Below are 26,164 nucleotides of genomic sequence, written 5' to 3'. Positions count from 1 at the left end.
AATGCCCTCTGAAGTGATGGAAACACAAATGTGTGTGTGTGTGCATGTGTGTGTGTCAGAGCCAGTGGAGGTCTTGGCAGGGAATTCCGTCCTGTACACATGACTGACAGGCTGCAATCCATCTCTTAGAGGACAAAGCAGATTCACAAAAGCACAAGCAGCTGGCCTCGGTGTGTGTGTGTGTGTGTGTGTGTGTGTGTGTGTGTGTGTGTGTGTGTGTGCGCGCACATCTGCATGTCCTTGTTATCTTTTTTTTAGTTCTAAATACACACACATATCCGGGCACAATATGCAACACATTCAACAAGTAAGTGTTCCAAAATTGAGCTAATAAAATGAACACACACACACACACGAAAGTAAATACAGATGTCTAAAGGTTATAGCCCAAATTGCGCTGAGAGAAACGGGACAAAATTCAAATAAACCAGACAGAATGAAGCAGAATAAACTGTTCTTCTCCATCTGAGCATTCCACTTATTTCTACTGAATCCTAAAACTGAGTTGTTTCTGTCCACCAGAAAAATTGCCCCACATGCACTGATGTACACAGTCTGGACTTTCAATTATCGTTCAGTTACCCATTCAGAATTGGGATGGGTGGAATACACAACAGATAACATGGTTTTGAAAAGACATGGCTAAGATACAGACAAATACAAATACTGTGAATCACTGCTTTAATGCCAGAGGAAACAATCTATAACTGAAATAAGAAGTTAAAAATCGAACTAACTGCAGACCTACTGAGGCAGCTGAAACAGGTGAAGCTGTTTTCTCATCTCATCAAAGGAAAAACATTTCTAGCCTCTAATTTTCTAAAATAGAATAATGACCTTGAAGTGCAAGACTGATTAAAAATGGTTTTTGCTCATTTAAGTTTTTGCTAAATCGACTCCTGCCCATTGTGAGATGATGAGCTTCCTACCTGTAGCAAAACTGTAGCAAACACTGGTAGTAGTGACAGTGTTTGCTACAGGTCTGCTGACTGAACCTCTGCAAAAAGGACTGAACAGCCTCATGTGCGCACAATTCACTGTGGTAACAATCCCACTGTTAGTTTAGAGGTGTTTAACGTCACTCGACAGCACGCAATCAGATGCAAAAACTTCCCAGAACTATCATTACTGCCTATAGGAGGTCAGAGAAAAGAACTTACAAGACTTACTTTTGAGGAAACTGAATTAAATGCATTTTCAAGACCTTCCATATACACTGAAACCACAGATAAGAAATTACAAGACAATAATAACACAAAGACAGGATTTCTTCAGGGTCTGAAGGGAGCCTGGATAGATTCATTAGCCTCTACTCCACGTTACTGTATCGATGTTAATGATGTGCAAAGCACCTACTACACCACACACAGGCAAAAGCCTCATGGTTAATGGGCTGCATTCATAAAGTCCTTTACTACCTAAACGGACAAAAAGCGCTTTACAATATTGCCTCTCATTCATGCATTCACTCTCATATTCACACAATAATGGCAGCGGGACTGTCATGCAAGGCGCTGGCCTGCCCATCGGGAGCAACTCAGGGTTCAGTGTCTTGCTCAAGGACAGTCTGACACACGGACAGAAGACGGGGATCGAATCATCGACCCTGGGATTAAAGGATGACCTGCTGTACCTCATGAGCCACACAGCCGCTGACGTATACATGCAGCTTAACACTGCAGAGATTAGGCTGCGTGCACTTCATAAGTGGTGAATTTCAGTTTCTTTTCTCCACTCGCTCAACAAGTCCTTCTTCGAGGGAGACACATCTAAAGATTGCATTTTGATACCACAACACAACAAACTGGGAGGCCGCAAAGGTTTCAACAGCTGCGGAGCTGCAATTTGCAAAAGTAATCTAAGACTGTTCTTTGTACTGCTCTGTATACTTGGCAGAGAGAGATTGAGATTTTGTTCAGTTTTGCAAAACCATTTGTCAATGAAGAGAATGTCTGTGCCATCATCATGTGACAGAGCAAACTGCATTTTTATTGGGAGTTAAATATTTCTGTCAAGTGCGTTGACTCGGATGAACACGCTCTGCAGGACTGTACAAAGACATGCACTCACACACAGTTATGCATTCTACAAACACCCTTGAATGCTAGGACTCCTCTGGTTTGATCTCAAATTGTTGCTGACATGCCCATGCTCGTCACAGCTGACACTGAGGGCTGAAACTAATTCAGAACACAGCAAATGCACATGAAATGATTTCAGGAGATGTTATACGTCCGTTTAACCTACAGCGGTCTGTGGTGCATGTGTTTCCCATGCCTGGTGAAATGAATTTTGACTGTTCTGACATTTTTCTCAGAGCAGACGGCCAGATATGACAAGGATTTTGGGAAACAAACTCTCCCCTTGATACTGAAGCAGACAATCTTTACCTCCTCATGGGGAAGGCAAATTGGAGGAAAATAATGTGAGAAACATTAGAGAAAAAAAGACAGACAGGGAGAGGACACGGATGCCTCTGAGGGAGCTACAACATAATGTGTGTTTGTGTGTGTGTGTGTGTGTGTGTGTGTGTGTGTGTGTGTGTGTGTGTGTGTGTGTGTGTGTGTGTGTGTGTGTGTCCATCTGCCACGGTCTTATGACACTTATCCTCATGAAAAACCTCGTCCTGTCTGGAGGCTTTACCACCTCTTGGCAGACGTGAAGAGTGACAATGTGACGTCGAGCAGGAAAAATGGATTTTGAGACAAATAAAAGAAGATAACAAATCAAGAATAAATGAGCAATCCAAACAGAAAACATCTAAAATCAAACTTCTAAAAGTGACAACATGATACCTGCAGATCCTACTGCATTCGATAGGACAGCGATCTATGCTAACGACCACATCAATTCATCTAGAAAGGAAATACGTCCCTAGATATAATGGACCTGCAGTGCAGACACACACACACTCTGACTCCTCAGGGCTTCAAAACTGAAAGAAAAAAATGTTTTCAAAGAAATTCCTAGCGGCTGTCGCTATAGAAACCATTTGCTCCCCTGATGGCGATAAAAGGAGCAAATTGCAGAGATGGAGGGTGGAGCCATGAGGGATAGAAGTGCACACACACACGCACACGCACACACACACACACACACAGCTCGCCTCGCCTAGAGAGCCCCCTTCAGTGCCCATACAATGGTGTTAAGATCTGGACATTGATTTGTGAGAAAAGTGTGTGTATAGGTGTATGTGAGGCTGTGTGTGTGTGTGTGTGTGTGGTGATACACGGAAGGCCCTGGAGGGCTTTATAGTTGTTCTGTCCTTATCATCATCCAGCTTTGCACTGCCTCTCAAACACTACTGAAGCATGTTGACACCTGTGCCCAGACTACGACAGAGATGACACCGTATGTGTGTGTGTGTGTGTGTGTGTGTGTGTATGTGTGTGTGTGTGTGTGTGAATGAGTGAGTGAGAGTGAGCGAAAGAAACCTAAAGACAGCTGTCATCACCCTAGTTTGCCCTGACTAAAAACGAAATAGAAATAGCAGGTTCGCTATAAATTAAGCTCCTTCACATTTTCTGTCCTTGCTCCATGAATTCTCTATTCAGTGATGTCATGCTTCACTTATCTTTTCACTAGCTTACTTTTCATGTATTTTTCAGAGGTAAACTACCAGGAACAATGACTACAAAGCTACAAGGCAATAGAAGATCATGATAAAGAAAAAAAAAAACAAATGAGTCAGACAAGACAGAAAATAAATGAAATGCTGAGACAGTTTAAGAAATGTTTTTAAACAGCGTACTGTAAGCGCGTGTTCTTGAGTTCTATTAGTGAGCATTTGGAGGATAATGAGCTGTGCACTTGCTCATGTAAGACCTTGTCTTTGAGTGTTTGCTGAGAATAGAAACATCTATAAATACTTCTATTCTGACAAACTTTGAAGAAAAGACTCAACCAATTGGAACCTGTAGCACTAAGCAACAAAGCAAAGTGGGTTTTCAGTGGGGTGAGTTTCAGTGCAATATATTTGGAATGACACCTGGCTACTGCAAGACTGGCAGGAGTAGAAACTTGGCAGTAAACAAAAAAAGAAAAAAAAAAACATGATTGTCTTAGCCAGTGCTAGGAGACTGTCAAACTTCCCTGGTGTGGTGAAAAGGTGGCTTCATGAAGTCAAGCTTATCAGAGGAGATTTTGACTGCTTTTAGCCTCTCATTTCTTCCATTACAACTGAAAAAAGAGCTGCCTTTGCTTGTATCCACCCTGCTGTTACAAATATCTGCACTGTTATGAGTATAAACAAGACTAAGAGTCTGCAGCAGGCAAGCGGCACCGCGAGGCTGCACGTCAGCACAGCGGCGGCTTCAGTCGGTGCTAACGCTAGGATGGCAAAATACAATCACAATGCTAACATGTTGCTGTTTATCAAGTTTTATGTTTACCGTGTTCGCTACCTTAGTTTAGCATGTAAGCGTGCTGACATTTGCTGATTAGCATTAAATGCAAAATACAGCTGAGGCTGCCATTGTTTCTGCATAAATAGTATAAAGCACCGCATGCAAACAGAATAGAGCAAAATAATACAGTACACTACATTTAATGGCAGTCCATCCAATAGTGGTTGAGATATTTCAGTCTGGACCAAAATGGTGGACTGGCAGACAGACAGACATTGGTACCCATGCTGCTAGCGTGGCTATAAACATGGTCAAACTGATGATGGCAGCCTCTTTCAAAACTCCTCATCTGACAAACAAACTGAGGGTGAATCTTAGTGTTAAGTTACATCATAACATTAAGACACATAAAAGCATTTCATGCATTTAAACCCAAGGATGTTTGCAGACTGATGGATCAACAGCCAGGCAGACAACAACAGTGACAAATTAAAAGTTAAACAGTCTCTTGACAATTTATGGTGTCTATAAAGTGGCTGCAGAGAAGAGGGATTACAGGGTGAGAAGAGAAAGAGAAAAGAGACAGATGAAAGTGAGAGGAGGGCTGGAGGGGGGATGCGGAGGAGAAAAAAGATGAGGGGAAAGGGATAGAGGAGGGAGGTGAAGGAGTGAAAAACAGGGAAGAGGAAAAAGCATGCTCAGTCTGATCAGTAGTAATTCTCCACGTCTGTGTGGAGGGTTATCTCTCCTGTCGGTTTTTTCCTTCCACTCCAATATTTTTTTCTCATCTCCCCTCCCTCTGTTCTGATCTCTCTGTGCTCTTCTCCTCCCATCTCCTATCATTCTCTTTTGTTCCACCCTCATTTTCTCTCTTTCCTTTTTTCTCTGCAACTCTGTGCTTTCAGCTCTGTCCTCTGAACCCTCTCATTTTCTCCCCTTCCAAACCTTTTCATTTCTCTCATCCACCTACTCTCCTATCTCACTTCCATATCATGATTCTCCCGGTGTGTTGCAAGCCTATCTTCCAAATACTGTGCAATAAAGTGGTTTGAGAATAGACTAACACTCACTGTTGACCTGATGAGGTCTCTGAAAATAGGGGTGCGCTGTGGCCATAGATCAGTATGACGTCAAGCACAATGGGTTGGATGTTACGACACTGCTTGAGGCATCAGCATGATGAAGCAAAAAGCAGCATGAAGGGCTTCAAGTGAAGGTGCGAGTCAACAGCACTCAGCACACACGCACATTTCCATTTCCATTTGCATCAAAGTTGTTTTGGATCTTCTAAATGTCTAAAAGCTTAAGATATGATAAATATGTGTGTGGATGTGTTGCTTCAGGTGAACATGTGTTCTTTAAAGGTTGTGCATTGACAATGGGTATGTACACCGTGTGTGTGTGTGTGTGTGAGTGAGTGAGTGAGAGAGAGAGAGAGAGAGAGAGAGAGAGAGCGCGGGCCATTGCTAATCCCCTGAACTCATTAGCCTAATTGGACAGTCTGCAGAGAGCTCCACATTGATCTGGGCATGTTATAATTCTCCTCCCTATGAGCACTCATTCTTTTTTCTGTCCGTCTCCCTCTGTCCTCCCTCTTCCTGTCTCTTCCTTCTCTTATGTCCCATCTCTTTTCCTTTCTCCTCTCTTCCCTCTCTGTGCATAATAATCTTTGGCAGCATAGGCACACTTGTCCCGTCTGGACACAGCTAACTACCCCAGAGTTGTGACCATTCTTTCTTTTTGCCTGTTACCGTTACATTATTCATTTTATTTCAATTTGTGGCTTGGCGGCACCAAGGGCCAAATTTGTTGGGTTCAAAGAAGCTAATGTAATGACAGGCTATTGGCGATGACAATGGCTGGATTTCCATCGAAATATATTATAGAAGTGAAATGGAAATTCTCACTGTATCTCACGGCACAACAACTACCACATTTGGGATACTTTGAAAAGCTGTTTATAAAATACTGTCCTCCACGACTTCCCTGAAAAGGTGTGCATACTGCTGATTTGTGATTCTAAGGCCATGAGCCAGTCATTTAAATCAAGAAATGTATTTGTTTGTCTTCAGGTGACTACACTTGCAGGCAGGTTTATTGGGGTCCAAGCAGCTGATGTAAATCATAACCACAGACACACAAACCCAATGCAATTTGTAAGTCTAGAGCACTGATTGTCAAATGAATTCAGAAAATGTATTAGCTTGCAAACCCCACACAATGAGCCCAGCGAAAAATCTGTAATTCATAGTTCACCCGTTCTACAGAAATGGATTATTTTCCATCTCCACCTTCTCTACTCCATGGACCCACCATCAAACTGCTCGGCTCCCAGGCTGGCCACTCCCTGGACCCGACAGCAGCACACTGGCTGGACTATGGGAGGTGACTCTGGAGTTGCCAGAGAATCACTATTGTTACTATTATCACTATTATACTATTACTAGTATTACTCCAGTATTAATGCTGGAGTGAGGAAGGTGAAAAAAATATTACACCACAAGTGATGTTCAAACTCCTGTTTTAGCTCCTGATAGTAGCTAATAGACAAGAAAATGTTTTTCTTCTCTTCTTTTACCCTTAAAATGTGGCTAATTTGTCCTCCTGTCCTGTGAGTCATAAGCAGGGGTGCTCATACCTGGTATGCATCACCAGATCAGAGATGCATAATCGTCAGCTCTTGCGAAACGTGACTTCGCATAATGTGTGTGCGTCAGACCGTTTACATTGTGTCTATGTGGAACAACGGAGAGTTTACCTCAGACTTCCTTGAACTGGCTGAATTAGGTGCTAACTGAACTAAACAGGTCATAACGAATGGACTCGTGAAGCTCTTCCATGATGCAGGCTTGGATGACTGGACAACAAATTTTGTCACTGTGCGCACAAACAGGGCTGCTGTCAACGGTAGCATGCAAAATGACATTTTAACAAAATTTGAGAACTGTGCCAAATCAGCTGATTGCAAGGTTGCTTACTGTGAGACATTTAATCACTCTGCTATCAAGCTACTGCAGATTTATTTACAAAAAGGTGGAACAAGAAATGCTGCCGTGGTGAAGATGGCTGTGCATGACACACTGTTGAAAATTATCAAGACTACTGCCAGCCATTCAAATGCAACAAGCTACTTGTGATAACAGTGACCTGCAGCATATCTTTGGTGTATGTAATGAAATGCTGCACATTTTTTACCAGTCTGTGGTTGCTAGTGTTCTCCTCTGCGGTGCTGTCTGTTGGGGGAACAGTATGACTGTTAGAGACAGTAACAGGCTGATCAGTAGGTGTGCCTCTGTGATGGGTGGGAGGGTGGAATCAGTGGGGTCCATGGCGGAAAGGAGGATGAGGAGTATGGTGCAAGCCATCCTTAAAAACAAAAGTCATCCTCTTCACGAGACTCTGGAAGCTCAGAGAAGCAGCCGCAGTAACAGGCTCCTCTCCCTGCGCTGTCGAACTGAGAGGTTCAGGAGATCATTCATTCCTGCTGCCATAAGAATGTATAACAGCTCCTGTTGAACTGTTCAACTGTGCACGTCATTCATTCGTTAATTTAAGATCTTATTTACTATTTTATTGGTAATGTCTATCTATCTGCACAAAGCATTTTCTGTGTTTTCTGGAGATGTCAACATTTTTGGCATTGGCAACATTTGTAAGAGCACATCCAACAGGTTTCAGAAGGACAAACTGAACTCTGTAACAATCTAAAGATGGTGGCCATTTTGTTTGACAGTGAGGGCCACAGGACAAACCCTCTTTCTAATTCTGATGCTGCCAGAGACAAGACAAATTCACTTATTTTAATTGAAAAATCTGAAATCAGATATGACTTCCTCATTTCTGATCACCTCCACTGTTTTGGCTGCACAATTTGCACAATTCTTCAGAAAGATGAGGCCACCTTGACAGAGACTCCACAGTGAGAGAACGGGTGTGCTTAAAGTAAGCAGTAAAACACTTGGCAGCATCCTCTGTGCATGAGTTGGTCCAAAGACTAAATACATGTACAAGCAACTCAGATTGTTACTCCAACGTCAACAATTAAATTAGATTGTCTTTTATACTGCCTATGAGCAGTGGAGTGTGTGAGAGGCGATTCTCACATTTCAACATAATAAAAACCATAATAAAAAGCACAGATCTCATCTCTCAGCCCTGATGCACGTTCAGCTGTCGAGGATGATCACAGACACATATGACCTAAAGCCAGTAGTTGACCAGTGGATGGAAGCCGATAATGAGAGGTTATATCAGGGTCTGGGCGGTGCATCTTCATCATCTACCATGCAGGGAGCTGAAGCGGAGGACAGCAAGGGAGGTTGTGTTAATTAAGACCATGTTCTGTACTGGGTGAGTACCAAAGTACCTGTCTAAAAAAAAAATGATGTGCACCCCTGGTCATAAGGCAACCATATGAAAGGTGACAGCACACTCTGGCATCAATGTGCTATGCTATGATAGGTCAAATCAAAACTGAGGTGGTGAGAACAAAATCACTGGCCTTGCTTGTCTGTTTGTTTGTTGACTATAACCTTAATATTGCTACTAGAAAGTTACATGTCACACTGCTCCCCTGGCATGCAAAGAAAAATGGTCCTGGACGACCAGGTGTGAGCTGGAACCCAGAGGGAGACACAGAGCTGTGTTTTTCCCTCCCAGCATCTCTCAGTGTGTCCATAGTGAGAGAGAGAGAGAGGAATAAAAAGGTTGTTAATGAATAACTTCAACTATTCATCTCCACCAGCCCGCCTGTCTCCCCCCCCCCCCCCCCCCCCCTCCACCCTCTCTCCCTGTCTCAGCAGGAGTCAGGTGATAATGAGGTGTGGTGTTGTCAGAATCACAGCCCACGCTCATCCATCCAAACTGCTTAGTAAGGGGCATGGCACACCACTGTCTGATACGTACACTCACACACACACACACACACAGACGCACAAGGTCATAAAGAGACAAATGTCAGGGTATGCACACATGCTGCCACACACACAGAACACATGTGGACGTAGTGAACACAGGCTGAAGAATATGTACTAACGTAGGGCAATATACACACACACACACACACACACACGCGCAAACAAACAGAAACCGAGATGAAAAGAGAGAGCGACAGAAAAAGGGAAAAGAGTAAGAGAGAAACATTGGCTGTGTTGTTGTTGACCTTTACTTGTCAGATAAGAGAGTGGCATTATCACTGTAATATGCCTGAGTGAGTATACATTACATACTGTATATGTGTGAGTGTGTGTGTGTGTGTGTGTGTGTGTGTGTGTGTGTTAGCGGTGTCTCTCTCGCCTAACTTACCACACTAAGATTATATTATTTCTGCTCCTGTCTTCATCCAAACTATCTTTGTCTTCTCTTCTTCTTCATCTCAACAGCTCTTTGACACACATCCCTCCTTTTGTTAAGCACTCATCTCTCTCCATCTCTACCTGCACACTCTTTTTTTCCATTCTCCATCATTCACTCACTCCCCCTCTTTCTCTGCTCTCCTTCCGTCTTCCTTGATTTCTACAGTAACTCCATTCATTTACAGTGTCTTCTCACTTCCCTGGTCTGTCTCTCAGCATATGATAATCTCTCTTTTCCTCTCTCCCTTTCAGGAGGGTGAAGGGTAAGTGAAGATCGTTGGGCCCCAGTGGAGAAGCCCAGACATTGTGGGTGCGTGTATAAGAGTGTGTGTGTGGTTGTATGCGCCCCATCATTGCTCATCTCTGGCAGCCTCACTGGCTGTTCCCCGAGCTACAAGCTACAGAATAAATACACTTTAAATCACCACACACACCCATGCATGCACGCACGTACACACACACACGCACACACACACACACTCACACACTGCCTGCTCGCTGGCAGCACTTTGCTGCTGTTAAATGAGGGGTCTGGGGAGTTGTGCCGGCAAAGCCTTTGGCTACTCTCGCTCTCCTCCTCTCTGTGTGCACTCCAGTCAAACACACACTGGAAAAGTAAGCCGGAGTTATCACGGGCAGAGTGTAATATGCCAGGATTTTCTAATGTTAAATGAATGGGATTCTGCTAAGTGAACATACCAAAGCAGGAACACAAAGATGCTGTCTGAGGGTCCGGAGACTTTCCTCCAGAAGGAGATGAACTGGCTGAGTGGACAAAATGTCAAGACCATCTGCTGTTCACATGAACTCGCTGGACCGACTGGATCCAGGAGAAAAATAGGAAACCTTTAATAAAATCTTTTTCAGTGTGTGTGGGTAGAATTTCAAGAAATATGGATGACCTGCTTCAAAGTTCCCTGGAGAGAATCCAAACCAGGGGCTTCACAGTTAAATGGTATGAGTCTTCAACCCCACTTGTGTGGCCCACCATGCTTCATTTCACCTCTCAGAATGCCTGGGAGGGATTTTCCTATTTTTGAGGCTGATAAGAAAAGTAGGCTGATCAGTACAGGTGCCCTCTTTTACGTTTTCACATTGGTTTCACTCTGTCTTTTAATACATTGATAATATAAGAAATATTATCACCACAATCAGGGAAATCTAAGCAGCAACAGCTTGCAATGCTGCTTTAGACAACAGTGTGCTTCTAACTTCATGTCAGTGTGGGGAACATCCTTTCCTGTTTCGACATGATGCTGCCCCCCCCCCACACACAAAGCCATGTGTAGAAAAATGTTTTTTTTTCCCAGTTTGGTGTGGAAGAGCGTGTCTGGCCTGCACAGAGCCCTGACCTCAGTCACATCCAACACCTGTGGGATGAATTGGAATGGGACTGAGCCAGGTTAAAATATCTTCCCAGAGGGGTGGAGGCTGCAGATTTCCACCCATGGCTTTGCAATGACGCAAGTGTCTTACTTCCAGGTGTCCACAGAGTACATCGTTACCAGCGTAAACTAATTCCCTACATAATAACTGAGCTTTTTAAATGTTTGAGGTTATCATCTCATATTCCTAAATTCTTGTTGTTGTAGATTCTGCACCGCCTCCACCTTCAGTGGGATTCTCTATCAGTCTCAGTCTTCTCTGCAGTGGGTGTGGGTGCAGGTGGTGACAGCCCTCCCCCTCCGCCCCTGCTCTCACTCCCTCTCATTGTTTCTCTCTTTGCCCGTGCAACTGCATATTTTAAACCAATGGAGTGTGCAGGCAGGGAATGAAACTGTGGGGTTTTGTTGCGACTGTTTGTTTAAGATAACTAAATACAGGATGGCTCGTGTTAATAATTTTTCCACTCAGTGTTTTGGCCTTGGACACCGAGCACCTAATTGAAAAGACTGCAGCTATAGGAATATTAGTTTTAGCACTGTTTTGTAGCCAGGAGCTTGCAGCTTTCCAATGGTGGTAAAATAATAATGATGTTAGACTGTGATCTGTCTATTCATTCTTAAAAGGTCAAGTGTGTATGCTAAAGGAGGCGGGTGGGCAACCGCCAGCCTCTGGGCTGTATGTGGCCCGGAAGACCATTTGATCCGGCCTGAGAAACAATTCACAAATACAAAAATGTAATTACTTTCCCAGCGATAAAGAAAATAACATAAAATAGCAGACTTACATGTGCTCCTAAGGGAATACAACAGACGTAGCGTTGATATCACATCAATGCATCATGCTGACTGACAACAAAATGTAAATAGATACAGAGTCACACTTTCCAAGACAAATGGGTTATGCTTTAAAGACAAGCCAGAGTAAGTTGGTGAGATGAGTTTCCTGTGATGAAAAAGGCTAATCTCAAGAGTCATTATAGCTATAAGCATGAAAAATTGCATCAGCTGCAAGGACAGATGCAGTTTGATAAAGACAACGCTCTTCAGCAGAGTTTAGATGCCCAACAAGCAGCTGTCATAAGACCACATTCTGACAGAAACAGTGTTATGCAGGCAAGTTGTGTGGTGAGCGAGCTAACAGCTAAGAAGCAGAAACCTCATTCAGAGAAAGAATTCGTGAAGGAGAGCCTTGTTGCTGATGTGGAGCTGCTAAAACCAGACACAGTAAAGTTGCTCCAAAGTGTCAGTTTGTCTGGAATAATTCATGGAATTGAAGGAAAACCTGATGTGGAAACTCAGTGAAAACAAGCGTGTGTGTGATTTGACCTTCATGGTGGACATTACCAAGAAGCTCTCAGAGCTGAACCTCAAGCTCCAGCAGCTTCTCAGCTCTCTGCTTTCTAATGTGAAACCACTGAAAGTGAAATTAAAGCTGTGGAAGCTCAACTGTAGAGAGGAAACACTGAACATGTTCCTCTTCTGTAAGAAGAAAACCTGCTGTGACATCTGAATATGCTGCTGAGTGAAAACTGCTTCAGGCGTTTGGTGAGAGGTTTCAGGACATGAAAAGTAAACTAAAGGAAATGAACACGTTTGCCACGTCACTTAATGTGGAACCAGCTGATGTTCATGACAACCAACATGAAATTATTGAACTACAGAGCAACAACCTTCTACTGTGAGCAGCTCTTTTCAAATGTGACAAAGACTCAATTCTGCTTAAGACTGACTGTCAGAAAGCTGGAAAGCCAAGACCACCCTGATACACTGCTAGCCCCCCAGTCAAGCCCCTCGCACGCCCCCATCACGTATGCACAATAACGCTCTCAGGTGCTGCTTAACCACCAGTAACCTCCTGCCTGCCACGGCTATGAAAAAATTCTGGGGGTGCCACTGAGCATGGCCCTCGAGGGATGTTCCAAAAATTTAAATGGACCGTATTCAGCTGGTTGCAATCTGCAACCTCACTGCTAGATACCACTAAATCCTACACGCTGGATCTTTAAATACATATGTACCCCAACTGTGCCAACAGATACATGAAACAATGAAATGTGACAAAGTGGGATTATGCTGCACACAGGAGCACACACACACACACAGACTATATATATCCCTGACCCCAGGCTGTCAGGGCATCTTGTCCTCATCCAGCTCTGTGTCCTTCCCATAATGTAACATCAACTAGGTTAACTGCAGCTAATATGGCATAGCACTGCTGTCTACGATGTCTTGTCTTATCTTTCTATGCATCCATCTCTCTCTACCTATGTATATATCAATCCTTGTTAGTGTGAAGGAGGAGGGGAAGACAGTGTTTATCATCCCCAGTATTGTAGGAATTTTGCACCCCGTGGAGACCCAGTGATCCTACAGGTCACAACATAATGATAAATAAAAGGTTTTCCATAGACATTTTGGAAATTCCAGTCGTAATCTGTGTGAGAGCATGAATTGTGACCAAACCCTCCTACCTACAGCATGTTATGTGTGTGTAAAGGTACAGAGCACAGGCAGATGTTGACAGGACTGAGTGAACAATAACAGAAGGGAGGAGCCCTTTGAGAATACATGAAGTGGAGCTGTTCAAGAAAAAGCACTCCAGTGAGCAACAACATCCTGCCCTAACTAGTTCCATGCATGCATCATCAGCATCACCCTTTATCAACTCGTCCAAAGAAGTGACAAATTAAAAGAGGACTGCAGGTGATTCTGTGCTGCAAAATAAAGCTCTGCACATTCACAGGTCTTGTGCAGCTTTGCAAATTGTAACAAAGATGCAGGTCCTCCTGAGAAAGACATGTACTTTGGACTTAAGTGAGAAGAAAAGATGAGGAAGCTACAGCTTGTTGAGCGGTGCTTCGCTGTGGAAGAAACTTCAGAGGAAAAAAGGCCTCCAGTGTTTTGGAAGCTTTCAGAGTATTTCTCTGTGATAGCCTTGCAGAAACTGAGAAAACTGTATCCCATAGACAGTGCCACTGTAGTAACTCCAGGCTTAATATTTGATTGATAGTGCTGGAAAACTTTTACAACTGAATCCTAACAAACAGCCGAATGTCAATTTTTCTGTAACAATCTAAAATTTTGATTGACTACAGCATTTCACAAAATACAAAATGTGAGCGAGGCCTGCATTTATAGAGGCTTAGGGAAAACAAAGCAGTCAAGTGGTCAGTAAACAAGTCCTATAGTTACTTTCAAATGTAGATAGAATAACATGAACTGAGTACACACACTGAAGAAGCATGGTGGAGCGAGCACTGAGCGTTGGAACCTCCCTGCAGTTAGCGCAGTCTTTGGAAGGACCTTCTTTTTGCCTTTTCTTTAGCTGCCTTTCTGCTTCAGCCTCTGCCTTTGAGGCATACAGGCTATTTTCCCATTTATAAGAAAAAAATTTAAATCAAATCAATAAGTCCCTCCTCCTCTCATTCCATTTTTTTTTAATCATCCAAAACAAACCCTGTGGTGCTCAGCCTGACTAAGGACAGCTGTCACTGTTAGGATGTTATACTATTAATAAACCTAACGTTGATGTATAAAAGCACAGGCGGTGGCATTTTCAGAAAAAATAAATCCCTCTCTGGTTATTCTCTCGAGCAGGTTGTTTAGCATAAGATGTGAAAGATGTTTAAAGAAAGTGTTTACCTGAGGCGTTTTTCAGGTAGCCATTGGAGTCCATAGTGGTGTACATGACATAGGGACCCGGCTGGTTAACACCGAAAGGCTGCGAAAACACATGCAAGGACAGATTTAAAAAACTGGAAAATTTTGACATTTTGCAAGTATGTTTTCCCATCAGCTGTCTGTCAGTGGGGGTGAAAGAGGACAGGGATAAACAAGCAGGGAGGGGGGGAAAGAGAAGAACAGAAAGACGAGAGAGAGAGAGAGAGAGAGAGAGAGTGGGCAGAGAGACAGACAGGCACGTTGTCCCACAGTGACCTTGAGCAGTTTTCTAGTTTCATTTTCACGAGGTGACACGGCAAATGCCTGACCTAGCTGGCTTGAATCTGACTGAGCATAAATGAGTGTGACGGCTGTGTGTTTGTGTGCCTGTGTGGGCGGATATAGAGGGGTTGTCTTATCTCTTCATTATGAAAGGAAGACAACTAATGAAGAAATCTGTCGAGCTATCCTTCGCTTTACATCAGCTAATCACAAGGCTGCTACGCACGCAAACATACGCACTGGAAGAGAGACTTGGCCCTTTATGCTGTGACACTCAGCAGTCGGGGTGAGGGAGGAATAGAAATGAGGTCAAAAAAAGGGGGAGAGAGAGAGAGAGATGAGAAAGCCACAGAGGAGCAGATTAGTGGGCTCAAAGAAACACAGAGGAAGAGAGGTGTGACTAAGAAGAAGAGGGGCGGGAGAGTGAAATGAAAAGATGGGGGGGGTGATGGATGAGAGAGGAGAGGAGTAGAAACAGCCGCGAGCTCCACTCGTCTACAGCATTCATCATACCTTTCAGTTAGACAACAAGCGGGTGGAAGAGTAGACAGACAGCAAACCAAAACAACTCTAAAACCAGCAGCCTCTTGATGATGTCAAAGCTAATGTGTTTTGCAAAGGGCTTTCCGCTGGTGAAAGGTTGTATAAGGAGCGCCGCTCGGCCGATGTACTTCTGTCAGATTTCTCTGTCCACCTACGCGTGATCAGCACACATTAGCTGTTTGGGATGAATAACAGGAGCTTAAAGCGAAATGCTCCATAAAGTGACGGCTTCAGTTAACTCCATAGATGCAAAGTGTAAGAGCTCATGGTATGTTTTCCATACATCTCATTCAGACTAGCACGACGATGTGGGTCAATGCGCATCAGCCAACCAGGTTGTCCGGTTTTGTTGAACTGCACCCTGATGTCTGCTGTATGTATAATACCCCTGTCTAACTTGTAGCTACAGCCATCAGACAGTATAATAGAGGAAAACATTGCTTACTACATGGTGCTTGGTTAATAACCCTCTGGGGTCTTAGCCAGTTTTTTAAGAGCGCTGGTGCCTCAAGTCCCTTACTAGTTAAAGAACTGTATAAATTCAGTACTATAAGACAGAAAGAGTAACTGATATTATTTTTTATTTTCTGAATATGTGTGTTGCTATAATGTAATATGGTATTTTACAGATATGAATTTATGAAATTGTATTCTTTTTTTGTTGTATGCAGAGTGCCTCCCTAAATACTAGGGACATAACATCAGCTCCAATCATGTTTGTAAATCGGCAATTCAGCCCTTTTGTGACTCTCATTGGCTTGGCTTATCCAATAACACAGCGTATGATTGGTAGAAATACAGTCAATATGACTGCCATCAATTTCATTCATCAGAACACAATAGCAGCTGAATAAGAATACAAAAGAGGAGCAGCTTCAGTGACAGGCTGCTGTCACTGTCCTGCTCCACTGACAGACGGAGGAATTCGTTCCTCCCCCACGCCATGAGGCTCTTTAACTCCACTCAGGGGGGGAAATGTAAACATTAATGTCAACATTCCTCAGTGTCCTGAATCTGTACAACACTCTGTTCAACATGCACCTTAACTTGCATTCTGTTTGCACTGGACATTTAAACTCTGGACATCTCACTTAAACTCATTTAAACACTTGACACTTAAACTTGACTTCTGTTGTATTGGACATTTTTACTTTTAATCCTATTTGCACTGGACATGTGGACATTTTTACATTTTTTACTTTAAACTTTTAATTCTTTGCTTGCTACAATCGCAAATGGTGGCTCATTGCAACGGAGAAACATGCACCGCAGGGCAGCTTTTTAAAGTAAGTCCTTACATAAATCCTTCACAGAAACATTAACCAAAGAATCAGAAAAGTGTTTTTCCAGTCACCTGTGACTGGAGTGACCTGAGAGGGTTGAACTCTGAGCTCTTTACCCTTGTGAAGGACTTCGCAGCAGACTGAGTAAGGCCGTGTCTAAAGCAACATTAGCACTGTGAGAAAAACGTGGCTCATCAGGACTTCAAATAGCCTTTAATGTGGTGATTTGATAAGACATGTATGTTACCTCTATTAACGTGTATTCTTTGTGATGGACTGCTCTGAGCTGGTACGCTGTGGTACAGTATCTGCATCTTCTAAGTATGCATTGATGCCAGTCAGCACTTGTCACACCAGCTCAGTCATGAAGCCCTGGATATATTAGAAACTTCCAGAAGAGGGTAAACTATGAACGCATACCTGCTAATACAAAATGATTCGTGCAAACCCAGACTCAGTAGAGTCTGTGACCATCAAACTGTCCCTAAACAACAACAAGCAACAAACCCTCCGAGGACAGCTGTTGGAAAACAGACACACTCTGCATTTATTTGCCCTTGTATTCAAATTCTTTCGCTGATTTTTTTTATTAAACCAACCACAAGGCACAAGAGCATGAGCATAGTAAGCACGCGCTCCTGACTCGTATTATGGAGGCCGCTTACTTTCTCCATTTAGAAAAAAAGATTGGCGGAGGGGAATAAACAGGTGGAAATCAGGACCTGTTTTCTCACATAAAAACATTCCTCATTCATTTTTTAAATTTCCAATTTTTTTGTACAACTTTTTCAGGCAGCACTAAAGGTACTTTACATATAAAGAGGAGCTTATACTGCCCTAAAGCTCAAAACACATCACCCATTCAAATCCCCTTCTCCTGTTTCCTGAATAAAAAGTTGATCCTCCCCATAGACAAGAAGTTTGGGCAGCGGTGGGGATATTCCAGTCTATCTCTATCTTCCTGCTGAAAAATTGCAGGGTCCATGCTCTTCAAGGAAATATAAGTGCAATGGGTATAAAGAGTCACTGCTCTGTCATTAGAGAAGTGGACAAAGAAAGACAGATTTCTTACCTTGACATCTTCTGGACAGTCATTGAAGCAGAGACCGCTGAGAACTGAGGAAGACACAGATGCCAGAGTTAGACATGTTACTGAGCATGTGTTACATGTCCAACACAACGACACACTCTGCTGTGGAACAAGGGTCTGTGACAGTGCTGTCGCTCAAGTATTAAGTAAGTATTCCTCACATTCACATTATAATTCATTCAATTCAATCATCCTTTCTGTGTACCAGGGGAGTGTGGACAAGACAGACAACCAAAGACGGGAGGGAGGGAGGGAGGGAGGGTTATAAATAAATTGCCAGCAATGAGAAACATAAAAAATAAATGTGCAAACTATTAGCACTGCGTGTGTGCGTGTATGCGTGCACGTGAAGAGAGCATTTCACTTATTTGTGTGTACAAGTGGAGTGAGGAACAAAATCTGCTGAATTGCTAATCAGTCATTAGAGAAGTGACTTTATTAGCATATTAATAGGGTCCTGGGTCTAGGTTGCCTTGATTTGCCTGATGTAGTCTCGCTGAAGCCCAATGCCCTGTTAATAAGGTCTGCACCCACTGTTACACTCAACAGCAGCCAAACTCAGTGCACCCACTCAACGAGCATCGCCGTGCCCCTGCCTCAGCTGTCCTGTATAGGCAGTAGGTGGGTGAAGCCTTGGTATTGGCACTGGTTCAAACGTGTTCATCACAGACGTTCACTGTACACATAGCCTCAATAACCTCTGAACAAAAGTGAGCATTGAGATTATTTTATGAAGAATTTCCTTTAAATTGGGTTACTGTACACTAATGTGGAACAATGGCAGGTGATAGCTAACCATGAATGCAACAAACTGTGCCCTTCCCTTCTTTGTTGCATGATGTCTGTTCATCCATTCAATCAGTCACAATTTGTCCTTGTTCATAGCTTTCTAATTGTTTGTGATAGTGTTAGTCTCCATGCTCCCCCATTCACTCATCACCATGGGCCCTCTATTCATTCTTCAACACTGTTAAGAATATTTCTAGAACTGTGCAGTGCACCCTTAAGCATGAAAGAATGGCAATTATTAAGAAAAGCTTAAATAAAGTGGCTCTAAAGGGCTATTCACACCAACAGTGTTTTCTGAAGCACGTCTGTGTTGTGCAGAACAAATATGCTCATTTCTAAAAATGTGTCCATTCATAACATCTGTGAGAGACGCTCGTGTCAATACGCCACCCACTCCATTTTTATTTTTCACACAAATCTCTATTTTTGCACACCTTGTGAAGGGAAGGGAGCAATTTACACAGCACAAACCTTCAACTTCTCTATGTGGTGCAGAGACAATCAACAACAGTCAGCCTCCAGTTTCACTATGAGCTTTCAAGCTTTCTTGGTCTCCAAAGGATGATCCTTTAGTGCCATCACAAGATTTACATTTGTAGTTTTGACTAATTGGATCAAAACAGGTCAACAGGTCAAAACATTTGTTTGTTCAATGCTTTAGTTTCTGGTCAAATACATGCAAAGTGCTAAACATTCCCATCAGCACTGGCTTTACGTTGTGTTTTGTGCTCATTAGAATGCTAACATGCTAAATTAAGATGGTGAACATCAGCATGTTGGCATGCTGTCATTAGCTTTTAGCTCAAAGCATCACTGTGCCAAAGTACAGTGTCACTGGAACTTGATAATAAAATGAGTGGTAGCATGCTAGCCTGACTATTAGCACTTTGATAATTTTTGGATTATCCAAACAAAGTGTGACTAATTACATCAGTGTTGTATGCAGATGCAGTCATGGTCCAGGGCTGAGGACTGCATTGCACCATTTTCTTGTACTCTGGTCCCTCTGCCTGGTAACCCTTCTGCCATGACTTTGTGTGAATAAACAAGAGCATTTTTTTGAAGCTTTGATTTAAAAAGAAATGGCTTACGTGTGTCAGAGGCAAATTAGTTGCTTTGAAGTTAACAAGGTTATTAAGCAAATGCCTGAAAAGGTATTCAGAGGAGCACAAATGTGTTCCTTGACCTTAACTGACCATAGTTTCTATCAGCTGCTAATTAACATCCTTGTAAAACAAACGGAACGGAAATGGAATTTTATCAGGAAAAGCCTCAATTGCTCATCAAGGCCCTTGTATTGTTGTCATTTAAAATTGCTTTTGAAAACATATTTAGTAATGAAATAGGTATTCCAGAAAGCTGTTGGTGGCTGTTTGCAACACGAGAACTGCAAAATGTTTGCGAGTCAAGGATATCAAAACAGGCCTGCAGCAACCACACACCATTCATCATTCATGAGACTGTAAAAACGTCAATAATGTCTTTACATATTTACTTACTGTGGTAAGAAATGAAATCTGAATCTGTAAGATGTAAGTTAGGTCACAAAGCTCAAGGCTGTCTCTGGCTATTTTCATGGCCTAGAAGTTGGTGAAAAATAATATAGCTACAAAAAAACCCCAAAAAACAAAAGTCATTATCTTATTTGACTCTGAAAACATCAAAGCCTTTAGGAGTGCTAGTGGAATTCTGGCCTGTTGCACCAAAGCGGTCAGAACCAGCACTGTGTGTAATTATACTGCTCATCAACTCTGAGCACACACCACATCAACACATCACAGGCTTTTGGACCAAAGTCGTCTATGAAGGACACAGATGATCAATAAATGGCAGGGATCAGATTATTCATTGGTTGTTTGAATATCATGCTGTTTGGGGTCAGGCTGCAGGCACCACTGTCACTGACACCGTCAATCAATAACGCACAGAGATTAGTTATTTGTTTGAAGTCCTTCTCATTTGGGATTATCAGGAAAGAGAACATCGGACATAAAACGGAGGTGCAGCAGGACTCTCACTGTACGTTCCATGTGCTTTGAGGGTCGGAGCTGGGAATGACATTGTGGTGGAAATCTGTGTAATTCAGACCAGCGACAAGGGTCTGTCTTTCTGCAAGTTTATTAAAACATTTGCAAATGGGCTCAAAGCATACAGGGATCAGTGATCTCCACAGCAAACAACAAAAGCTGCTTTCTCTGTCTGTCTGCCTTTCATACACAGAGGCGAGCCTGTCAGGGAGGGAAACACAGCTGTGTCCCCAGTAGACTACACTTTGCTCGCTAAAATCAGTTACTTGCGGCAGCGTCACCTTGACTGCAGATAGCTGTTTAACAAGAATCTAGGGGCCATGACTCCAGGTTCCTGTCTTACAAAAACCCACAGTGTCTAGGGCAGTGAAGAGTGAAGAGGAACAAAGTCAGCTCTTACATCTTCTACTGTCTGGAGCTTTTAGCACTTAGCAACAAGATGTGGCACGAAGGTTATCAGTTTAAAATACATTTTCCATTACAACGTCACACCTGAGGTGACTGCGTTCTGGTACAGTAGGTCGGAAAACCAAGGTGGACGCCTGCAGGGAAACCTTTGTTGTGTTCGCTCTTTTGGAATACAGGATAGCTCATATCACAGAAGAAGACAGAAAGCACAGAAGGGATATTTGTTTCTCAATGTCTTTTTTTTCCCTCAATAATGTCTGTCGCTGTGCATTTTAATCATTTATCTTGAAACCATTGTGCAAAGCAGCCATCTTGGATTTTGAAGTTTTCCGCCTGGGAAAACAGAAATGGCAACTTCCCAGTTCAAATGGATGGCAGCAAAAGCTACAACACACACGGCTGAAAGCGCACATCGGAAACTACAGAATCCCATCTCTTAAGAGCCACGTTGAGTGCACTCTTCACGATTCATTCATTCATTCAGAATAACCAGTTTCACTGCAGTTTTCTCTTCATGTCTGTGTGGCTAACAGATCAGTTAAAAACTGGCCTGTGTGCAAAAATGCACTTCCCAGAGGAGTCTCGGCATCTCTGTGGGCTACAGCAGAAACTGTCGCACAAGTGTCAATGCTGGTGTTAATCTGGCAGCAAACATTTAAATACAGCCCGAGTGAGATGTGAAATGTATCCTCAAACTACAAAACACCACAGAAAGGGAGATACGTCGTGCATGAAAGGACCAAGAAGGACAAACAATGTTGCGCAGCTTGAATTCAAATATACTGTATGTCACAAATGGATCGTCAGGACACTCTTATTGGGACACAAGTGAGACGAGGTGTTTACTGTCAATTTAAATGGTCACATTTGAGAGGAACTGATGTGCCTGGCAATCCATGTTTTGGTGATGGAAAACAAAATGTCAGATTTTAGACATTCTAATTTCCCGTGTAGCTGTAATAAAGCTAAATTGCACTTGGCACCCCATGGAAATAACACTGTCAGAGCACCCTTCCCTCACGCCAAACTCTTCTCCTTTTTATTTCCTGTCAAATGTGAAAACCCCAATAATGGCCGAGTCAAAACCAAAAAGGAGGAACTTTTAGTTGGAGGTCATTACACATCTGTCAAAAACTCTTAAAATGTATGTTTGGCAATGGAAAAAGTAGTCAGTTTAATGAGAGCTACATTAAGAATTTCATGACATGAAGCCACTGGTGCAGAGAGGAAGAGAAAGAGGAAGAGAGAGGAAAAAGATAGACGTAGAATGCATGAATGCAGAAGTCCTTCACAACTCAATGGGCATGCCGTCGCTCCGGGAGGTGGATGAGTCTTTGTCAGGGTGGGGATTCGTGACCAGGCAGGCAAGTCACTGAACTTACAAGAGAGAGGAAGCTCAAATCTGTTTCTTCTGAGAGGCCGCTTTGTTCTCCATACTTCAATCCTTGGTTGACATGTAACAAGTACATAACAGCTCCTCCGTGGCCAAAACAAGATCCCTGGAATAGCTCTCACACATCCTGTGAGGAACAGATTTTGTCTCTTGCCAATACAACAGTCTACAACCCACCACACACACACATACAGCACAGCCTACACAGCCTCCGTGGGACAATGCTAGCTTATTTTCTAGAGTGATATTAAGACTGATGGCAGCTCTTTCACAGGGCTAACCTAATCAAGCAGAGGATGAACTGGTCTGTGTACTCTGTGTGGGTCTGCGTGTGTGTTTTCATCATTGTGACAACGAGCCAGCCAGTGAGCAGCGTTTCATGAGCAGTGCGAGCAAATGTGTTCATGCTCTTTTTTTTTTTTTTTGGCCCTGTGTGGATAAGTGTGGAACTGAAAAATCGCCAGTCTCCACGAGCAAAACATCCCATGTTTGAATGTGACTGTGAAAGGGAGAAAAACAGGGACATCATGTTTATGTCTACATGAGAAAATATAGCTAATGAATGATGCTGCAAAATAGTAAAGGAATTTTCAGCTGGGCCTCCAAAGGGATCAGGATGCTTATGTTTTGCACTAGAGATCAAGATATTGATTTATTTCAGTGGTTAACAATAGTTCATCTATAGTGGACACTGATCAACTGGCCTGTGCAAGATACGCTTAACTAGTGGATCCCAATTAACCAGTTGTATTTTCTAATCCGTCACAAACTGTGAGGGGGAACACTTGTTTTCCAAAAAAACAAACTAACAACCACGATGTCTCTGCACCTTGTGCTGTGCAGTCAAATCAGATGTGGTCGGAGCTCTGGATCTTAATAACGCCAGGAAGAAACACAGCTCACTGCGTGGGCTTGTGGTTAGTTTAATGGTAAGCAAAAGTCAGGTTTTTAGATCAGACATGCTCTGTTGATCTTCGAGTCTTGTTTCAGTGACAGCTTGACAACAGCTGCCAGTTAGCTGTAAAACAGATTTAACAGAGGCGCGCTGATGGCTTTGGATAAGAATGCATTTGTAATATACAGTAGTCTGCCATTACTGAGGGGGGCCTCTGCGCTCTTAATCCGTGTGGTCAGGTTGTGGTCTAGGACACTAGAAATCAGGTCATTTCTCACCGCTAAGAGCTAACATACTGGTGTAGTGTCCTTTAGTGTTATTACTGCTACAGTGCTCGATGGCAGGTGTGTTTGTAAAAGTTTCAGATAGAAGGGTTCAGATCATTCAGATCATTAGACCATTATAAGCGCAATTTCACAACACCTGAGCCGAATGAACGGAAATGCTGCTGTGTTTTGGTGTCTCTGACAACACACACACGTACACACACTGAGTTCTGTCAAGGACGCGCTCTGAGAGAGAGAGGCAGCACGCCAGCGAGAGCTCATCACTTCAACAAACTCAAACCACGTCGGCCGAGATGGAAGCTCGTTGAGGACATCGTGGCTGTATGCACGGAGTTCAGAGCATCTGCTGGAAAAAAATTTAAAAGCAACGTCTGGACGAGGAGGAGTGTCGCCCGAATGGGAGAGTAGCCTCCGTCAGACCCACGTTTTTGAGCAGCATGTGGAGGATGTCCTGCAGGAGATCGTCAATGTTGTGTTCCATCAAATTCATTGATATTCAGTACATTTTGATATTTTCTTTCATTCATCCACCACATGTTTAGATGCTCTCTCTGGTGACAAAGTGTGCTTACATCATAAAACACACAATTCAGAAGAAATAATACTGAAAACACAGAATTCGGGAAAGAATAAAATGGAAGCTGTAAAGAATTTTAAATGATTTCACAAGGCCCTACATTAACTGCAAAGACTTAGAACAACAGTACAGTACCTTCCTGTTAAAACCTACCATGTTTGAAATGAATTTACTGACATCTGAGGCATTTTGGGGGCTGAGGCGTTGACATGAAATATTAATGAGCTGTAGCTGTAATTGTAGGCATTCATTCACATGCACAAGCGATCCTTTCATCTGACTTTCTAAGAAATATCAGGTAAGAGCTTGAAATTTGAAGACGAATTTAAAATGAGCAGAATTCTACCTAGCTGTGAACCTATTTTACTGAGAAGAAACAGGGAGTGCAGGCAATCAACAACACCTTTGCACAGCTTTGTCTCATCATTATCTGATACACTTATGTGGATTACTTCCTATAAACAAAGCAGGGGCCCCTCTTAACTACTGCTATGAATAAGTACATTATTCTTTAGCACACTCCAGTGTTTTTAGACACAAACATAATGAAATGTCTATTTCGAAATCGACTCCCAGACATACAGTAACAAACATCTCATATCCAGATAACGAATCTAAACACTTGACTGAAGCTGTTCTCATGCAGATATGGTCTTTGAGTGCATTTTCATCTATCAGAGAAAACACAGCGTTATGGCTGTCACATTGCAGAGAGGTAATTTCAGGGGAAATGAATTTCTGTAACTGCATTAAAAAAAAACAACAAACCAACAATTCTTTCCCTCACAAGTTATCGCTTGTGTATGTAATAGGAGATGTTGAAATTTGATTTTCAGTAATATATTGCTTTGTTGTGTCATAACAGATGTGTACTCCACAGTAGCTAGCAATGTTAACCTCTCCCTCAGATCCCTGCACCTACAGGTTCCAACCAGGTTGGTTGAAACCTCACCTGTAATTAAACCCTCACTGGGACCCTAGAAAAGGAAGCTACAGGGAGCCACGGTAACCAAATGTACACATCACAAGACAGTCCTGAGCTGTTGGGTCAGCTAATGTCACGCACGCACCCAAACACACATACACAAAGAGCAAAATGCAATGAGCAGCCATTGACGGGGGAACATGACATGCTGTGTCAGTGTTAGTGGCTACAAGTGTGAGTTGACGAGAGTCAAGCAGACACACACTGTACACGCAAACACACTGACACACAAACACAACAATCTGACAGTTGAGCGGCGTTTGCTCCGAGATGCTCATCGCTTCTCATTGTCCTCAGGCTGCTTTTGCTGACTGCAGGGCTGCTTACAGACATGCATCGGTACAACATACACCGCCCCCCCCCCCCCCCTCGACACACCAACACATACACACACACGCTAACACACAAAATGACTGACAGCAAGTTGATGCCTGGTCTTAAATAACAATTGCAACTCCAGCAATGACTACCTGCTCCTGGCAAAATAATCCATATTACACAGATGACGTACACTGCATTACTTGATATGTACAGCATGTACTGCGTGTGTGTGTGTGCACATAGATTATGTTCATCTGTCTGCTAAATAAAGGCCTATGTAGTAATAAATATTTGGATTGTACTACAAATGTCTCCTGTAGATCCGGTTTCCAACTATACCACTATTTGCCCCCATTATACATACTTAAATGGCTATTGTCTCCTCTGGTCGAAGTGTAAGTAAGACAAGGTACTGCATCGCCGTGGGGATTCAAGTCCCAGAGGGAGCCTCCCCTGCTCAGTGCTCACTTTGGCTAACATCATTATAGCCTTGTTGTATGCTCACTGTCCCTGAACAGCTGGCAGTAGCTTCCACT

The 26,164-nt window shown here is 42.9% G+C and overlaps 1 protein-coding gene across 1 annotated transcript in view; it reads right to left on the bottom strand.

The window, feature by feature from the left end:
* The window catches only part of itfg1 (integrin alpha FG-GAP repeat containing 1), a 139,963-nt gene that overhangs the window by 22,464 nt on the left and 91,335 nt on the right, over nt 1-26,164 (bottom strand). Inside the window, exons 13-14 of the mRNA XM_076737129.1 lie at nt 17,929-17,972; nt 14,731-14,809 (exon numbers count right to left, since the gene is read on the bottom strand). Coding sequence (XP_076593244.1) covers nt 14,731-14,809; nt 17,929-17,972 — 123 coding nt within the window. The remainder of the gene's footprint in view (nt 1-14,730; nt 14,810-17,928; nt 17,973-26,164) is intronic.

This window comes from Chaetodon auriga, chromosome 1, assembly GCF_051107435.1.
Source record: "Chaetodon auriga isolate fChaAug3 chromosome 1, fChaAug3.hap1, whole genome shotgun sequence".
Taxonomy (NCBI): Eukaryota; Metazoa; Chordata; class Actinopteri; order Chaetodontiformes; family Chaetodontidae; genus Chaetodon; species Chaetodon auriga.
This window is presented reverse-complemented; position numbering and strand designations above follow the sequence as displayed.